Genomic DNA, 19,295 nt, shown 5'->3' with positions numbered 1-19,295 from the left:
CCAAGGGTTACATGAACCAATAAAAACTATTAGAATTAATTTAGATCAAACATTTTAAATAATTCAAAACATAAAATACATAAAAGAACTTACAAAATATCATTTCCATATTGATCAGCATGGAGTCCAACGGCTAATCCAACAATGATAGAAGGTACACCTTACATATATTGAATCAATAATTAACATTTTTATGTAAAATCAAATTGTGTTTATGAATTTAAATATCTTACACTTACCATATCCAATGAAATAATATATTCTCATCTGACCATTATTTATATACTGCATTTCAGTTAACATACGATAAAGATGCAAACTTTCAACAAATATCCAACAGAATTCAGACAAGAAAAAGTAATGTAAAAGAATAGCCATCATCTTGCATGTAAACTATTAAAAATAAGCATAAAAAAATAATTTTATTATTATTATTATTTCATTTATTAATAATATTTTTATATAAATTTATAGTATTTAACCCCAACACATTTTTCTGATTAAAATAAAACAAATATCCATTTTAAATTGAAATTGTAGCAGGGATCTGTCAGATGTTACTTTTAAAGTTGTTTTTATGATTTACACCATCATGCTATTGTTAATACTATTTCTTTGTCTTATTTATATAAAAAAATGTGTGCTAGGTATGTTGTTATAGAAAATACTTAACAATTAATGGTGTTTGCTATTTTATGCAAATTTCTGTTTATGTGAGGGATCTTGGAACATACTAGTAAATTTCAGAAGCAGGCTTTTTCTTTTCTCATTAAATCAAAAAAATTTTTCTTCAGTTTATCAGAGCTATCAGCATAACTATTCTTGCATTTTGGAGTGATGTTTGCAAAAAAATTAGCACAAATGAAACTAAGAGAAGCCCCGATATCATGTGGACAGGTGCTACAATTGAGAATTCCAGACAAAGACTGATGCAAGTACCAGTCTTTGTCTGGTTTATGCTCTGTTTATGTTTATGGTTTAGTTCAAAACAAAGAAATAAATCACAGCAATGCTTTTCCAGAACGAGATGCTGCAAGATTTCAAACGCTTTAAAACAATGGTGCAGATTTAGCACACAATTAAGAATTTTTATTTTACATATTTTCCATTTATTTTTCTGGATTGCCAATAGCATAAATCTGAAACAAGTAGCAAAATTGCATATGCCAGGGTCTTACTATATACCAGGCATGGGCAAATGCGGCTCTTGCCGAAAGTGTTAATTTCTGTTTTTTATTTTTATTTTTATAATTTTGTGAAAATATGTTTATTAAAAAAATTCAATATTTGTTTTATATTATATTGATATTATATAATAAAATTGCACGCCTTACCCTACTACCCGCCACGACAATACAGAACTGTGGCTCCCATGCACTTTGCTAAACCTACATTTCGGCTCCCACTGAACTCTTGCTTGCCCACCCCTGCTACATACAATTATTTTATAAGTTCTGTATGATTCAGTTCCATATAATCAATTCTATATGATGATGAAAGGAGCCTTTTCTCCTTATCAGGCCCCTCTTTTGCCATTTTTTTTGAACAAATGAAATACGTAGAATCTTTCTATATTATTAAAAAGCACTCTTAAAGATTTTATTTCTTATTAGTAAAAGTAATATTAATTATAAATGATTATTATTTTTACTAATAATAAGAAATAAAAATTTCTTAATTATTAATTTATATATTAATTTATTATTTATTTATAAATTTGTTATTAAACATGAACACTTACCCCTTGATAGGAATGATTACCTTGGGTTTTTAATGCAATCAGAAATATTAAATCAGCAACAAATATACTTGAAACTAAATTTTTATGAATTGTATTACTATTAGTTTCATTGCCTTGTAGCAGACAGAAAACTGTTAATGTTGTCAATAGCATAATAAGGGAGAGTAATATTCCAAAATATGAGAATGCACCTTGAGATCCAGACTCCATTACTAATTTCTGTAATTTTATATTAGAAAAAAATTAATAATAAATTACACAATTTTGTTTATTCTCACAAAAAGATACATTATTATAGAAACAGAGATTTATTTATAAATCTTTACAAACATAATAATGCATAGTAAATATTATTATATAACTGACATTTTCAGCAATTTTTATTAATATTTTTATCACAAAACAACAAAAGCAAGAAAACAAACAAAAATGCTATATTCTCACTGGCTACTGCAAATTGATTAATTTGCAGCATGCAATCATTAGCTCTAAATTAAAACTTTAATTTGCTAAATTGCCAAAACAGCTCACTTATGTGTTTATTAACAAAAATTGATTGTGTTTGGCGTTTTCTATAATTCCTCAAAGTTTGTCAGTATGTTTTTAAAATACCCTGTATACAAGATTCTTGTGAAACTGACACCAGGAATGTCATCCATAATGCCATGCTCAATCATCTACATTTAATTGCTACCGAAGGCAATCATTTTCAACATGTTCTTTAACAAAATAAAGTTCATTTTTTCATATCAATTTCTGCATTGTTGTCTTTATCTTCTAAATAGAGCTTATTTGTATATTACGCTAAATGGTTTTAAATTCATTTCCTTTGGTTATTTTAGCACTGGAACAAGCATGCATCACATGCATACAATCATGTAATACTGGAAAAAGCACTTTTGCCTCTGAATAAATGTTTAAGTGACATCCAGCATACATTATATAGTTAGAATAAAATCTAAGTTCAGTAAGCTTATAAATTTCATTATGACATCATATCTAAGATCCAAATTTTTAGTCAAAGTGCTGGCTTTTGTGCCACATTTACAAATACAATAACAATTGCAACAGATCTAAACCTTGATATTTTCTTCAGTGCATAAGCATCCTTTTATGCAAACAGTTATAACTGACAATCAGTACTTGTTATAATATTTTCTTATTATAAATCAATTTTATTTGATAATATGACATGGATAGGTTCAGGAGAGAAAGTTGTCCTCTGAGATTTCTTTTATACTTTTTGCTTTTTTGAATAACAATTTCATAAAGCAAAAGTATAATTAATTGTAAGAGTAAATTTGTTCTAATAGTCATTACATTGAAATAACTACAGTCCACATGCAACAAGGGAACTTCTCTAGACCATCCTTTAGACTAGGCCTGGCCAACCCAAATTGTTTCGTGGGCCACTTTTATTACGTGTAACATTACGGTGGGCCACAATTTAGGCAAACATGCTTTTAAAAAAATAAAACAAATACAAAATGAATAAGATTTTATTGTTATACCAAGAGTTTGTACTTGCACATGCGCATTATAACAATGACATATGCAAATTTTCATTTATTTAATTGTTTTGGTATACACATAATGGGAAACAAAAGTTTTAATAGATGTATAATATCACTTAGTGGGCCACACAATTTAACGTGACAGGTTGCAGGTTGGCCAGGCCTGCTTTAGACCATCTGCAAGAGCTGTATTAGAAAATTTGAAAGACCCCATATTTTTTAGTCATTGTAGTTTTTGTCGGAATCAACGATCGAAATTATTGTCAAATGTTATACGACATCGTTACCTACAACAAATTGTGTCGCAATGTTTTGTGAACGTTCTTCCATTACATAATAAAAGGTCGGTGGCACCGTCGACCCCTCGGGACGGTGACCTCTTTCACACTCCTCTTTCCGGCACCGACCTTCCGTGAGTCAAGACAGTGTAATCTCTGTGTATTCTTTGTTTCTTTGTTATATAACCAGTTATGCAAGTCTAACTAGTTTTTACTAATCTCTCCGACAAGCAATGTCTAGTCTAACAGTTTTTGCTTGTTTTTTCCATATATTTATTATTCACTGTAACAAAGATAGAGGAAGATAATATAAGTAAAAACGAACATGTATTATGCCATGACAAAATTCTACAAACACTGTTATAATACGAATAAAAATTTTCTGAAAAATAATGCACAATACAGGAAATAAAACTAGCATTATGATTATTATTAAAATTACAATTTTTAGAAATTTACTGAACAGTTTATTAAAATTTTACAGTATAATTTATTATTGAATTTTTTATTAAATTACTTACGGTTTGTGGCAATATATCCATTAGAAGACCAAAACTGCTTAAATGATTGCACGAGCAATTAACGAAACTTTGCAAACCATCATACATTTTACCGACAACAGTACATCCATCCGACGACCATACTCCTCTTTCTCTGTTGTTTTATAAATAACAATTATGTTTAATAAAATAAAAAAAAGTGTAAATAATTCAACAAGAAAAAAATTACCCTTCATTGTTTTTCCAATATACACATCTAATATCGCCATGATGATTAGGATGCAACATTTGAAACTGAAACTGTATATTTTCCGATAAAGATTTGTGGACAGAATTATTTACAGTAGGCAGGATTAAAGTAAATACATCAGAATTTATTTCAATTATTTTTCCATCAAATTTTCTGTAAAATAACAATATTACTAACTATATGTGATGGATAAAAGACTCCGTAAGAATAAAAACTAGGTTATTGTATATTTAATTATTATAAAGACTAAATTTTATATCTATTTTAACACTTACCTCATGGAATTATCATAGAAGGAAGGCAATAATTTTCCTATAGTAGGATAAATAATGTATGAAACTATTGCACAGTTTTTCAACAAATGACAAGATTTAATATATTTCTGTTTAGCTGAAATTTAAAGAAACTTAATTAAATTTTTTCAGACTTTATTACATATAACTTTAATTATAAATTTATACGCATCATTATAATGCATTTTATGTAAAAATATTATGAAAAATTTTAAATTGAAAAACAGAAGTTACTTTATTTTAAAATTTATTATTATTTGTGATATTATTCAGAACTAATTATTAAATTCATATCTTAATAGAACTAGTAGTCTATACATTCCAAACTTGAATAGGAAAGTGGAATTGGTTTTAAATAAAACAATCAGTTTAAATTTCTATCAAATCGAAACAGAGTCCAAGTACATTCAATAATATATGGTAGATGAAATTTCAATATATCTTAACTTTACAGTCACTCCTCACTTAATGACCAGTTCCCTTTCATAGTATTAGTCTCATTCCTGCAGTTGGTCAGTATTTACTATGCAAAGCATTCGCAAATTTCATTTATAAATTTGTACTTTATTATGCATCCTGTAGTACAAGATGTTGACAAAAAAAAAGAGCAAGACTTTATACCTAGAAGAAGTACAAAGAATAAAAGAACAGGCAAAAGAGATGGAAGTATAGCAGCACTTGGAAGAGGAAAGAATGGAAGTACAAAAGAAATTCACTGTAAAGGGGGTTAAGGCAAACAATTTTAGAAATTATTGTAATATATCTAAACATCCATAGTCAATGCGATTAACATTTAATTATATTTTACTAATTACTGAAATACAAGTAAATTTTTGATGAATTTAATAGTGTTTCTACTTGGGTCAAAACAACATTTATTTATTTGCATGTTGTTTCTGCTATGATTACACACTTAATAGACAATTTCTTTTAATGGTGTCTCTTTATTTCAGTTTTTTCTTAAATTTTACTTTTATTACAGTTTGTCTCAATCAAAAATGAATAGGATTTATTAAATTTTATTTATATTTATTTAAAATTAGATATTTAATATAATTTTTATTTAAATTATTGTTAGTTCAGTTTTTTAATATATATATATATATTATATTATATTTATTAAGTATATAATAAGTATATAATATATGAAAAAATAATCAATATTTAAAATTAGAACACTTATTATCATTTAGTATTCAAAATACCTTTTGGAATTTTTGATTCAATAAGTTTTAATGGTATAAAGACTTTAGTCGTGTCTCCTGTTATTTTTTTCTGATTAGGATAATTGTTATATTTAGGCAATATAATTGAAGGAGCTCTTGACGACAAAGTAAAATCAAGAAAAGGTAAACTTGAAAGATGATGCGAATCATTCTTCTGAAACTGACTGAGATATACCATAGTTTCGACTGTGTCTATACCCAGAACTAGAAAATATGATAGTGTATTAGTCATAAATATGTGATTTTAATTATAAAAACAGTTTTAAATTATACATACTTAAATTATCAGTGACAATTTCAAAAGGTGAAATCACATTTTCATCATCAGGCTTACTTATCACCATTAAATATTTTTCTAATAAGTTTAATAAATATTCTGGGCCTCTTCCTGTTAATTCTGATATTTGTTTCCATTGAGATAAGTAGTGAAGACTTAAAATGCTGCCTGAAGTTAATACAATACTCTATAAAAGTATAATTATGTAAATATAACAAGTTAAAGTGATAAAAATTTTAGAATTGAAACAATTATGGTAATACAGGTTATTCCACTCGGGATCTGATCCTTTATACTTGCAAATAACTCTACAACATATGTATGTAACGATACAAAATAGGGCTCAAAATGTTCACTATTTCATGCAGAATTGATTGCATGCCATAAAGAGGAGCAAGGGTTAACCCATTCTTGCATCATTGATCCAATTTTCTTTGAAGACACTGTGTATACCAACCAATATTTGTCCATTTTCAATAAATTTGTGAACCAACTGGACAATTATAAACTTAAGAAAGATTATTTCCAATAGAATGGGCAATGTACCATACGTATCATGACAGTATGGAAGCAATCCAGTCATTTTTTGGCAGTTGGTTCATCTCAAACGGTTTGTGGCCACCATGATTGCCTGATTTAAGCCTACCACATTTTTTTTATGTTCTATGACAAAGGCAAGGTTTATGCAAACAAACTCAGGACTATTGGACAACTGAAAGAAAATATCCATCACGAAATTGCTGCCATCAACAGTGGCATGCTGTGGAAGACATTCACAAATATGTAACATTGTGTTGCATTGTATGTGGATGTTGGGTGAAGACATATTCAACACCTTTTGTAATGTGGATTTGTTTGACATTAAATATGTTTACTTTTTACAGTGTGCTATTATGTTTATGCATTCCAGAATTATTTGCAATTTTAAAAGGTCGGTCAGCTCTCAGTGGGACACCCTGTATAACATTAAATGGAAAAATAATGATATATAAATTACTAATTTAAACAACAGTTACCATAATTTTTCTGCAATAATCTGCAAGAAGAATTTTTGTTGACAAAAAAATTTATCATCATTAATTTGCTAAAATTTGCAAAAATGTCTATTTGATTTCTTGGTGATGATAAGATACAGTTTGCAAAGAAGTAATTAAAAAGAAGTATTCTCAAATCTAGGAAAGAAATTAAACAATTCATTTTAATGTGGAAAGCAATGAAAATTTACAATCCAGAATTATAAAATAACTTATCCGTCCTGATTTATGACTATTGTGGCTGTGCACCATATATATTTTGTAATTATATGCACGTATTTTATATTTTATTATTATTTCTATTTCTCTTTCATAGCTTTCCTCTTTTGTTCTATTGTCTATCTTTTCTGGAATTCCCTTATTCAAACTTCATTTCCTTATATGGGCATAGTGAACGTTGTGAAACAATAGAAGGGTATGTAGCCTGGAGGGCAATAGAGAGGGAGTGAGGACCAGTGGCGTAGAGAGGGGGTGCAAGGGAATGTATCATGCACTGGGCACCACTCACAGAGGGGCACCCAAATGGTCTCCAAGACAAACTATATGTGTTTCTGGAGGGGGGCGCCAGTTATGTTCGCTACGCCACTGATGAGGACAGTTGGGGTTTGAGCTGTGGAAGAGACGGATGCGAGTGTCAGCTATTCTGGTACGTTTTGGCACCATGCGGAATAGACGAAGGACATAAACTACCGAGGAGAGAGCCATTGAGAAGCCATCAGATGACATACTTAGGATAGACATAAATTTATGTAGAATTTTATGTTAAATGATATCTGCTAATCTTACTGCATTAATGTTTGCATTTTAATATACATGTACACAAATACAAGATACTAATACTTACATGAATAAAGTCATTATCATGATAAAACAATAAATTTTGCTTTTCCACTTGAAGTTCGTAATTTATAATATAATGAAGTAATTGAAAAATGATAAAAATATCATTTCCAAATAAAACATTTTGTAATTCATGGATAATGGTCATTTTTTCTATAATATCACCAATTACACTTGAATTTAAAATTATTTTTCTATCTTCGATATTGGATAACTATTCAAAAGAAGATAAAACTTTAATTATTAAAGTTTTTTGAATTTTTTTATATTTGTATATTTTTATTTTATTTAATCAGATCACTAGTTTAAATACCTATTAATCTCTGAACTTACAATTTTTCTGAGTGGTAGCAATAACTTTGATGTACATTTGAAAATATTCGATTCTTCCCATCCTCTTCTTAGACTGCAATGTCTCATTACATTACCTAAAGATAAATAAAAATTTATATTATTATATTATATTCTATTAATTCATATTTTAATAAGCTAGTATTGATATTGAGCTATGTTAGTAAATATTTTATATGTATATATATAATATAATTTAAATCCAATTCAAATTAATATTTTAGAAAGAAAGTCACTTAACACCACTGCTACGGAATATAGAACGTACCCAAAGTTAATTCGCTCATGTCAGGAACACATTACACCAAGGGGAAACAGATATGGCCACCATCTAGATGGTGGCCATATTGACGCATCATTTAGGATCACAATTTCGCAAGGAATTGGTTGCTAAAAGATTTTATTGACCTACCTCGAATGGTTACAGAGTTATGCACGTTACATAATGTGCTCAATGTACATTCTTTGGGTACATTATGTATTCTGTAGCAGAGGTGTTAAGTGATGACTTTCTTTCCCACCCTGTAAAATTATGACAGATTGTTACTGAAGACCCAATTATAAAGGGCTTTAAGAAATGTGTTACTAACAACTTGGACAGAACAGGGTACGATGACAACGAAATAGAAAACATAAATGATGATAGGGAAAGTTCTGACGAAGATGAAAGTGATAAAGTATTGTTTTAATGACTCTTATAAATTTTTTAAAGAAAATTGCTAATTTTTTCTATGAAATAAACTTAATAATAAAAGGTCGACTTACAATATATTCTGGTCTCATTATTGCTTTGCTTTTTTGAAAAAGTAAGGATCCCCAAAATTGGGGAACACCTTATATTCAGACCAATATGATATTTTTCAATTCATAAGCATTCGAATTAAACTTTTAATTGAAAGAAATTATTTTTATTCTAAAACTTACCAATTGCACCATTCGGACATGGCTGTACTGTTGTTTGATCAAAGGGAGTTCTGTTCCACCAAATATTATTACTAAATGATTTAGGACATCCATTGTATATCACTAAAAATAACATAAAAAAATAAACTTTTTCTATAAAAAAATCTAATTTTTTAAAGTTATATGAACAAATTATAAAACATTAAGTAATATAAACATTTTAAAATTATTTTCAATAAACTTTCATTTTAATTAAAAATTACAATATTAGGCTTGTAAACTTATATAGGCTATCTGATACAATTGGGACTGGCTCCAGACTTTTTGTTGCCCTAAGCAAATAATGTTTGTTGCTCCATATTTTTCAAAATTAGTTCAAGAAAATATAATTTATTTACAGTGGTGTCTCGTACTTCGAATTTAATTCATTCCAGAAAGCCGTTTAAACTCTGAATCGTTCGAAGTCCGAATCAATTTTCTCATTAGAAATAATAGAAAGTAAATGAGCACTTATTTATTATGACATCGTCACAATGCCAGGCCGCAATTTTTAATTTATTTAATTTAAAATATAGAGTATGCTCTTTATCTCAAATTAGTGGCTTGCCCCTGTATATCATACTTTTCCTTTAACAATAGAGTCGTGCCAGTTATCTATCTAACACCTTTCAGGGGTAAATTTTTGAATTGAAATAACGTGACTTTCGGTTTGCGTCGGAAGTTGTATATAGTTAATTGGGACCTCTAGCCCCTAAGGTGTCCCAAACTTACAGGAAGAATTTGTTGAAAATCGACGAATAACACACAATATATACAACTAAACACACCAAAAATAAAGCATAAAAAGCTCTGAAAGTATATGAGCGTAAACATAACAGTGAGAGCAAAAGATGACTTAAGCGCAGAATAAATTTGCATTTATTCTACGCTTCCAGCTTATATTTCTACTTCACATGCATTCACCTCAAACCAAATTTTTGTCAAATTAACGTTCGAACGTAGAGTCGCTCGTAGTACGAGTTACCACTGTATTAATTTTAAATACCAAAGTAGTTTAATTCGGATTTCTTTATTTTAGGGAGGTGCAAGAGGGTATATCATGCACCGGGCACCACTCGCTGAGGGGTGCCCAAATGGTCTCCAAGACAAACTATGTGTTTCTGGAGGGGGAGAGGGGCGCCAATAAAGTGTCGTGCCCCGGGCGCCACTTATGTTTGCTACGCCACTATACTACTTATTATAATATACCTAATTTTAGAATTTAATAGACTTTTTTTAATATAAGTATAATGGTATAATCAGTGCCGTAATTAACTTTTCATATGCCCTGTGCAAGATTACATTTTTGGGTTCCCCTTTTTTTGGAAAAAAATTAAAAAGAAATGTAATAGAAATGGGTTAGTTAATTTTTAACTTTAACCGAAAAAACGTTACAAAACATGGTGACAAAATTTAAAATATGAAAATGAAAATATAATTCTGATCATATTTTGATATTCCATTTCATAGTCCCCTCTTGTCTCAGGCTCTGTTCCAGTGCACTCATTGCAACTGCTTAGTTATGACACTGGTTATAATACTCTTAAGGAATGCTTTATCAAATTTCTTATGATAAAAACTATAAATTCCATATGAAATTTTTAAAAAACTTTCTCATAAATTTGATGAATTTTTATTATAAAATATGAAATAAAAATAATATGACAACACATTTAAATTAAATGAATTTGTTGTTATTTGTATAAACAACTTAACTGTATTTATTTTTTAAATTAATGCAAAATAGTCAATTTTTGGTTTATTTAATTTAAAATATATGCTCTCTTTTAGTAGTGCTTTGCCCCTGTACATCATACTTTTCCTGATAACAACATGCTCATCTATCTATCTAACTTCATTCTGGAGAAAATTTTTGAATTGAAATCACGCGACTTCTGGTCCAGATTGGACGTTTGTATGTAGTTAATCTGGGTCTTTTGCCTCTAAGTTATCCATATCTGGTCTCGACTTTCATCTTTCTAACTGTTTTCAAGATTAAGGAAGGGCAGAGAACGGGCAGATAAACGGACGCCAACGGAAATTTATAGGTTTGCAATTTGAAAATTGCAGCCTTAATAAGAGTGAAACTTCGTGTCGGCGTGTTATCATTATTATCTCATACTTATTCATAATAAAATGCATTATTACTGAAAAATATACAAATTTTTATAAACTTATGCTATTCAAGCTCTTTTACAATAATGGTGTACAAATTATCAAACTAAAATAAATCGAAGAAATTTCTAACCTTCGCATCCACGTAACGTAACTTCAGCAAATGGGCTTGAACATAAATCACAATGTTTTCCAATAACTCCAGGCCTGCAATGGCATTGCCCTGTTTGGTAATTGCATCGATTGTTATATGATCCTGTCATATAACAATTACACGGAATGCAAATATCACTGTTTTCTGGCTTATAATGATTCTCCTGTTAAAACATTTTTGTATATGTATATCATATTAAATTTTTGTTTTTCTTTAGAAAGATTATATAACTTTATATGAAATTATATTATAATTCATTTTTAAAAAATCAGTTTACCTCACAAACACATTCTCCTGTAGTTTTATTACAGTTTGCATCGTATCCTTTAGCAGTATTGCAGTTACAAGGACCACAGATAGGACTTCCCCACCACATAGAAGGACACGTATGATTCAATAATATTTCACAATATTTTCCAGAATATGCCGCATTGCAAGAGCATCTGTATCCAACGTTATCTTTATTACTCATAAATATACATGTACCACCATTCAAACATGGGTTTAAACTACATACTGATTGACATTTTTCACCAATATAACCTGAATATAAAATATCTATATTTATTAAAAACTGATAATTAGCATATAAACAACAAATTGCATAAATATTTTCTATGAAAAAATATTATACGATTTAATATCTATATTTTAAACATATCGAGATTGATTATATTAACCAAAATTAAATGTAATATAAGCATTTAATTATTTTTAAATAAAAATTTAAATTTTTCATAACAAACATATATTACCTGGTTTGCATTTGCAAGTGTAATTATTCCATAAATCAACACAATAGCTATTAAGAGGACATGGATTTGGATTGCATACATCTGGTGCATAGCATCCTTCAACTATATTATTTTCTATAACGGGGTGGATCAATGAATCGGTAATACTTCCGACACGCACGTCCTAAATTAGAAATTATTTATTATTACAAAAACCAAATAAACTTTCTAAAAAAAATTATAATTCAATCTATAGTTATTCAGTTAAGAAACAAAAAAATTAACAATTAAGACATACTTTTATACATCCATCAAAATTTATTGTGGTTTGTTTTCTATCCAACATTTCTAATCCGCCAATTGAAATTTTTCCAACATAAAGTGATTTGACATTACCCTTGAATTCTTTTTGCATCTGAAAAATATGATAAAAATTTTACAAACACATCTTTAAAAATATTATGTATTTGATAACTTACAACTACAACAACAAGGTTTATTTAATGTATAAGGCATTCACCTGTTACAGGGACATGCTTTTTTAACATAAGTTGTTGTATCTTTACAAACAATAACTTATAAACATAAATTTTATACATTAGTATCTAACATATCATACAATTTTAATTCTTGACTAATCATTTATTATTTAAACAATTTCCTCAAATAGTTATAAAGATATATAATGACAAACATAGCTGAAATAATCTGAAAATGACATAACTGCTAATGATAAGATGACAAAAAGTAATAATAACAAAGTTTAATGCCGACAGATTGCATAACGAGGGTAACGACATTAACTAAATATTGAAAACAAAAAATCAGAATTCTAGTCCCATAATTTCTGTAATGATTGCTTTAATGATGGTAATGGCTTTTACTTATTAATCATGGTTATCAATATTCTAAACCATAAAGATATCAGATATGAATGTAAACATAACAATTTCTTAAATAACTATTTAAAGAAAATTATAATAGTTATTGATATTTTGTTAAATGATTTTAGCATGATTATATAAAATTCAATTTTTAAATTAATTAATCTATTTTTAGTTTGTTTATAAATAACTATTATACCTGATAATTTCATACCTTAAATTGATCGTAGTCTAAGTTTAACTCAATGTACTTTGCCGTCCAAATTGCATCGACGTTGTGCCATTTTCCGTCGTTGACTTTAATGCTATCTATTTCCATACTCTCGTTATTAAAAGAATATCGGAGAATACTTTTCGTTATCTGAAAAATCAAAGAAAATTCTTGTTGCAGATCTTAAAACATTAAGATAAAGAAATCAAAATTTTAAATTAATTATTTATTAAGTCATATTCTTTAAATAATTGTTATTGAACATTGTTTTCTATTTCTAAAATAACTTACTTCTAATTTAACTTGACTATTAGCACCAAGTTGAATTTGTAAAAGTAAACCATTCTTTTTTCTACTTCTAAATGATAATCCTACAGACCAAGGAAGTTGAATTGGATGCAAACGAGGAATATAAACGAGGAATCCTTTTCCCGAAAACTGTTTAATAACATTTTCCACTAATAAATAATTTAAAAACTTCAATTAATTTTAAATAATTTTTTTAATTTCTTAAGGTTATCATTGTAAATATTAGTATCATAGTTTATTGCAAAATTTTAATTAATATTAAATATTCTCGACAATAAATATGCATAAGAATTATCTGTTAATGATTATGAATTGAAAATTTTTCAAAATTTATTTACTACAGTTGTTCCTCGATAGTCCGACGTTTTGTAATCCGACACGCTCGGTAGTCTGATGCACCTCCCGTCAAGGTCACCGTAGTCCCCATCCCCGTTACGTGTCTGCTTGCACAGAAGGATGTTGCGACACAAATCTCCCCACCCAATTCTTACACGACGACACACATTTCTTGTGTTTTCTGTGAGCAGTTCTGTACGTACTGTATTATTTATGCCTATACATACTGTATGTACATTTATTGGCTTCCATATTTCTTTTAAAAAACATGTTTTAGTTAACCGAAATGGGTGTTTCATTTCCATATTAACCTAGGCAGCATTTTACTCATAAAATGTAGGAATATTGAAGGCTACTGCTAGCAAAACAATGCCAAATATGTAATCACTTTTGGTAATCCAGACACTTTTGGTAATCCGACACCCCTTTGGTCCCATACCTGTCAGATTATCGAGGGACAACTGTATTAGCATTATTAATTTAAAATTCAATGATTAATTTGTATAACTGAAATTTGAGTTTAAAATCTATAAAGCTTGACTCTAACAGTTTTTATATTTAAGAGTAAATACATCCGTAAAGATTTCTGTAAATAGCTTACCTTTTCCGCAATCTTTTCCTATAAATCCAGGTTTGCAATGGCATATAAATGAATCCCAACCATCTTCACATATGCCCCCATTATGACATGGATCCGATTTACAAAAATTTTCTTTCTTTTTGCAGCCTGTTTCTGTACCATTAGCACTTATGAAACTACAAAACAAATGTAAATAAATTAATTGATTATTTATTGTAGATTTTTCAATCATATTATTAAAAAATAAATTAGTATTTTTACCCATCCAGATCTAATAGTTTGTGATCAATATACACATCGGAGATACATCCAACAAAATGTCTTTCAATGTTATGTAAACAATTGAGTGATGATGGGAGGCCTCCAATTAAAAAAGGTCCCGTGAGATCTAAAAATCGATAACAAGTTTGCATTGTGTCTACACATCTGCAAAATAAATAATTTAGAACTTTATAAAATTAAATTTGTCTTTAATTTTCTCAATTATGAATACAATATATATTAAAATTATATTTTTAAAGTTATCTCTTTATAAATGATAATCCAATTGGACTTTCTTAGCATTATCAATGATTTTTTTTTCTTATTTTTGTAGAAAAAGTTATATTTTTTCTAGAAATAAGAAAAAACTTAAACCATTATAATCATAATTCATATTGTTTTAGTCATAATAGGAACATTTCCAAGTTTGTATTTCAAAAATAGCATAGCTCTGAAATATTATTGATTAGGACTGACTATTATTTCAATTTAATGTAGGTTTGGGTGGCCAGATGGCTGAAGCATTTAAAAATCAGCCTACTGCTCTGGAACCTTTGATTAAATCCAGGCAAGCAATTCCCAGGAATTTTTCATCCCAGATTTTTAGGCTCTGTACTCGCCACTTAGCTGTCCCCCATTGGGGGCCAGACCAAACCCGCAATGGGTACGATTAAAAAGGTCCTCTTAGAATGAAAAGAGTCAAAAATAAAAATAAATACATATATATTTGATAGTAATTAACTTAAAAAATAAATTTAATTTATAATACTACTGTAATCCATTAAGTAATCGTACCTTTCTTCTAAATTAAACGTTGTAAAGTTTGCGCAATCATAATTTCCCAGCATTTTTCCAAATTGCAACGATAAAGCTTTGTCGCAGTTATCGACGATTAATGTTATAGTCTGAAATGGATATCCATTATTTAAACGTTTAATTAAAACATTATTATATGCTGTATTAATGTTTTATATTTACCCTATTTAAATATATTAATTCAACTTCATGCCAAAGACCATCACTGATCCCATGAGGTATATCTACATTAACTTTACTGACGTTAGAACCAACAGAAAAAGAAAACCATATTTGAGAATTGATAATTTCCAGAGCTACAAAGTCGTGTTCTTCATTGTAACGTCCGTTATATATTAAAAGACCATTAGTTTCACGAGTCGCAAATCTGAAAATAAAAAAAATTAATAAAGACTTTATGCAAATTTAAAGTATGGTTGCTAATATTCATTCATAAGTTATTTTATATTTGACTTTAAAATATGTAACATTTTGACTACTTAAATCCTGTAAAATTTTAATATAATATATTCATTCTTCTATTGAATACTTTAATCATTCAAAATACTAATTTTCTTGAAATTAATATTATTAATAATATTCAATAATATTAAATTAAAAATTACAATTTCTCTTTCTAATTGTTTTTTTTTATGTAATTTACTATAATGAGTTAAATATTTTTATAATAAATTTCAATATAAATCTCTTTTATTACATAATTATGTAATTGTTCTTATTAAGTAAGCATTTCAATTCGTTTATGAATAACTTTTAGCAGTGACGTAGCAAACATAACTGGTGCCCGGGGCACGACACTTTATTGGCACCCCCCTCTCCTGTCCAGAAACACACAGTAATATAATATATATATGAATCTACTCGTAATAAGAATATAATACAGATATTAATAGAATGTAGTACCTACCTTAAAATAGCTATAATATATTACGAATAGTTACTATTACCTTCGTGCCCCGGGCACCTCTCTGCGAGCGGTGCCCGGGACCTTGCCCTTCCTTCGCTACGCCACTGACTTTTAGAATTAAAAAATGTGCATAACTAAATTGAATAACATTCTTATGCTTCTTTTATTCACTTTTATTTACTGTAGAATATACAGTATATAAATATATAATCCGCATTCCAGTAATTCAATTATTCTAAGATTTATCAAGAATTTCTCTGAATTTTACAATTCAAATATCAGTTATGCCAAATGATGCTAGATAAAAATAATTGTTTTTTTTTTAATGTTTAAATAAATCAGCCTGCTAATAAGAAAACTTTGGGCAGATTTTGGATGGATATTACAATTCCTTTAATTGCTAACTTGCAGGAGAAAAAAAAAAAAAAAACATCTCAAAATTACGTTATCCGAGTTTGCCCTCGGCAACAAAACCTAATTAAGATTATCGGGAGTTTCTTCATAGTACGAGAGTTTCCTTAGTTGCACTTTTGTTTGATTTTTATGTTCTTTACTCTATATGATAAAAAGTAATTCCAGAATTCTAGATTACATACTTGAAACTTATTTTTCTAGCATATTTGTGTTGAGGTGAAACCTGATTTACAGGAGCAGAAGGATTAAAAAAATCAATTATAAAATTAATATTTAAGTAAGCTGTTACATAGATAATACATTGTTAAACTTTATATTGATAAATAAAATGTAATGACGAATAAATTCATTATATTATACTAACTTCAGCTTTATATGGAAACGATGGCGACGATTTAAAGATGGAAACATCAAATATGAATCTTTCAGAAAACTTCTAGATTTTAACTGGCATAAAGGCGTTCTCCACAATTCGTCGTAGGTACAGTTCAAACATTCAAAGCCTCCGTCTTTACGATTTAAGCAGTAAGAATCGCCGTGACAGACATTCGGTGAGCATCGCCCTTTAAAAACATTCGTCTCGCATCGCTCACCTGCCAAAAGAAAAAAAAGGGGGGATATCAAATGATATTTTATAATTAAAATAATATGAAATAAGTTTATTTAGTGCGTATTATATTCGATTACAAAAGTAGGTTAGAGTATAGGTGTGTAACCTATTTGCTCTTCCTTGTTATACTTGTCCTTGCGCTCAAATCGATGGGGAATTGCTTTGTTACTTTAACATCACTATAACAGTTATATTAGCTAGGTAAATAAAAAAGAACTAGACCAATCATTTATCATTAGTTTAAAGAATGTGCTATTTAGGACTAGTTAATCAATACATTCACTACCGGTAAACTACAGTTAAGATTTTATTTTTTAATAAAAGTTTCACCAGTCTTGGATTTATTTTCCCCCCTTTATCGATCTAAAAGTAAATAGAGTAATACCAAGTTCTGTTTACTCCGATATATAATGCAATTTTAAGCTTATTTTTACTATGAAATATAATTTTGAGAGGTTTTATTGTTAAAAACAACTGTGACATTCTACCGTTTATTTATTCAACTGTTTTAATTTATTTTCGCTGAAAGATTATAAGAGTTTCTATCGCAACAAGTAAGATTTATTCTCCGGAAAGATATTATCAGAAGAGTTTATGGTGCTGAAACTGTTATATGTCAACAGTCAAGTGCATGGTATTGTACGGGCATCGACTGCAGTCCCGTAATCGATACAGCTAACTCTTGACATATGTATTCCTTACACGGTATATTGAGCAGAAATGCTTCCCTTTTTTTAAAATAATTTCACACGTTTTGTAATATATTTCGAATTTTTAAATGTTTATTAACAATAATCTGGAAAAAAAATTCGGTATTTTTGATAGTCTACTTTTTACTTTATTAAAAATTAGTAACAATTAAGATGTATAAGTATAGAATAATTTCGGATAGATAACAACAACACAGAGTTGGTATGGAAACAGAATTCGACATTCACCGATAATTGCTAAGCAATAAACATATAACACGAGTGCACGCTTGGACTTTTTATGTGATTTTTTTCTCGCATTATCGAATAGGAATGACTTAGATACACTTTATGCAAATTTATCGCATATATTTACATTCCCAAGTCATTGTTAGCCTACGCTTGGTGTAAAACATCTAATGTTATTCATAGAAGAAAAACAATATAATACGAATTAACAGGTTTACGCTTTCGATGCTTTTAATTCAGATCACTAGCGAAAGGATTACGGCGTTGAGAGATAGTAAGTAAAACCCCTCCAAATCTAAGGGCGGAGAAGTCGTATAGTGGAAAAACTAGCAATAAAAGTATCCGGGAGAAATAAAATATTCCCCCAAGTAATGACAGGAAGTATCAGTCGATGAAACATTAGAAGGGCGGTCACGTCTGTACTCGGGATTTCTGTCTTTCGTCTAGAAGAGGGACCAAGATGGACGGAAATAGATTGATCTCGACTCTTTTATTATCGAATAAAACACCGTAAAGTTTATTCTCTTTTCCCGAAATTGATAAAAACTGAAAATATTAAAGCGTTATACGTTAATATCTCAATTGTCTGGCTTTATAAACGAGTGAACGTGTTGGATGTAGCTATACGGGAGATGCCATTCCGTCTGTTTATAACGCTAATACCCAACGACAATGTTAAACACGGAGCGTAGAAATAAGCAATTCGTACTAGCGAAGCGTAGAATAAAAGGAGAGATTAATCATTAATTGTATATTATGAATAATTAAAGATACTGTAAA

General features: G+C 28.9%; 1 protein-coding gene across 2 annotated transcripts in view; it reads right to left on the bottom strand.

The window, feature by feature from the left end:
- LOC136980702 (protocadherin-like wing polarity protein stan) overlaps positions 1-19,295 on the bottom strand; it is a 33,574-nt gene that overhangs the window by 4,916 nt on the left and 9,363 nt on the right. For both annotated transcript variants that reach the window (XM_067276895.1, XM_067276903.1), the window contains exons 6-27: positions 17,332-17,560; positions 15,809-16,013; positions 15,626-15,735; positions 14,831-14,995; positions 14,591-14,745; positions 13,636-13,802; positions 13,348-13,494; positions 12,548-12,664; positions 12,271-12,433; positions 11,793-12,058; positions 11,495-11,678; positions 9,229-9,330; positions 8,287-8,381; positions 7,958-8,167; positions 6,080-6,266; positions 5,782-6,006; positions 4,559-4,673; positions 4,263-4,436; positions 4,055-4,187; positions 1,742-1,960; positions 240-393; positions 94-160 (exon numbers count right to left, since the gene is read on the bottom strand). In XM_067276895.1, the coding sequence (XP_067132996.1) occupies positions 94-160; positions 240-393; positions 1,742-1,960; positions 4,055-4,187; positions 4,263-4,436; positions 4,559-4,673; positions 5,782-6,006; positions 6,080-6,266; positions 7,958-8,167; positions 8,287-8,381; positions 9,229-9,330; positions 11,495-11,678; positions 11,793-12,058; positions 12,271-12,433; positions 12,548-12,664; positions 13,348-13,494; positions 13,636-13,802; positions 14,591-14,745; positions 14,831-14,995; positions 15,626-15,735; positions 15,809-16,013; positions 17,332-17,560 (3,589 nt within the window). The remainder of the gene's footprint in view (positions 1-93; positions 161-239; positions 394-1,741; positions 1,961-4,054; positions 4,188-4,262; positions 4,437-4,558; positions 4,674-5,781; positions 6,007-6,079; positions 6,267-7,957; positions 8,168-8,286; positions 8,382-9,228; positions 9,331-11,494; positions 11,679-11,792; positions 12,059-12,270; positions 12,434-12,547; positions 12,665-13,347; positions 13,495-13,635; positions 13,803-14,590; positions 14,746-14,830; positions 14,996-15,625; positions 15,736-15,808; positions 16,014-17,331; positions 17,561-19,295) is intronic.

Source organism: Centruroides vittatus, unplaced genomic scaffold, assembly GCF_030686945.1.
Source record: "Centruroides vittatus isolate TY-2023 unplaced genomic scaffold, ASM3068694v2 contig_1159, whole genome shotgun sequence".
Lineage (NCBI taxonomy): Eukaryota > Metazoa > Arthropoda > Arachnida > Scorpiones > Buthidae > Centruroides > Centruroides vittatus.
Note: the sequence above shows the minus strand (reverse complement) of the source record. Positions and strands in the feature narration are given on the sequence as shown.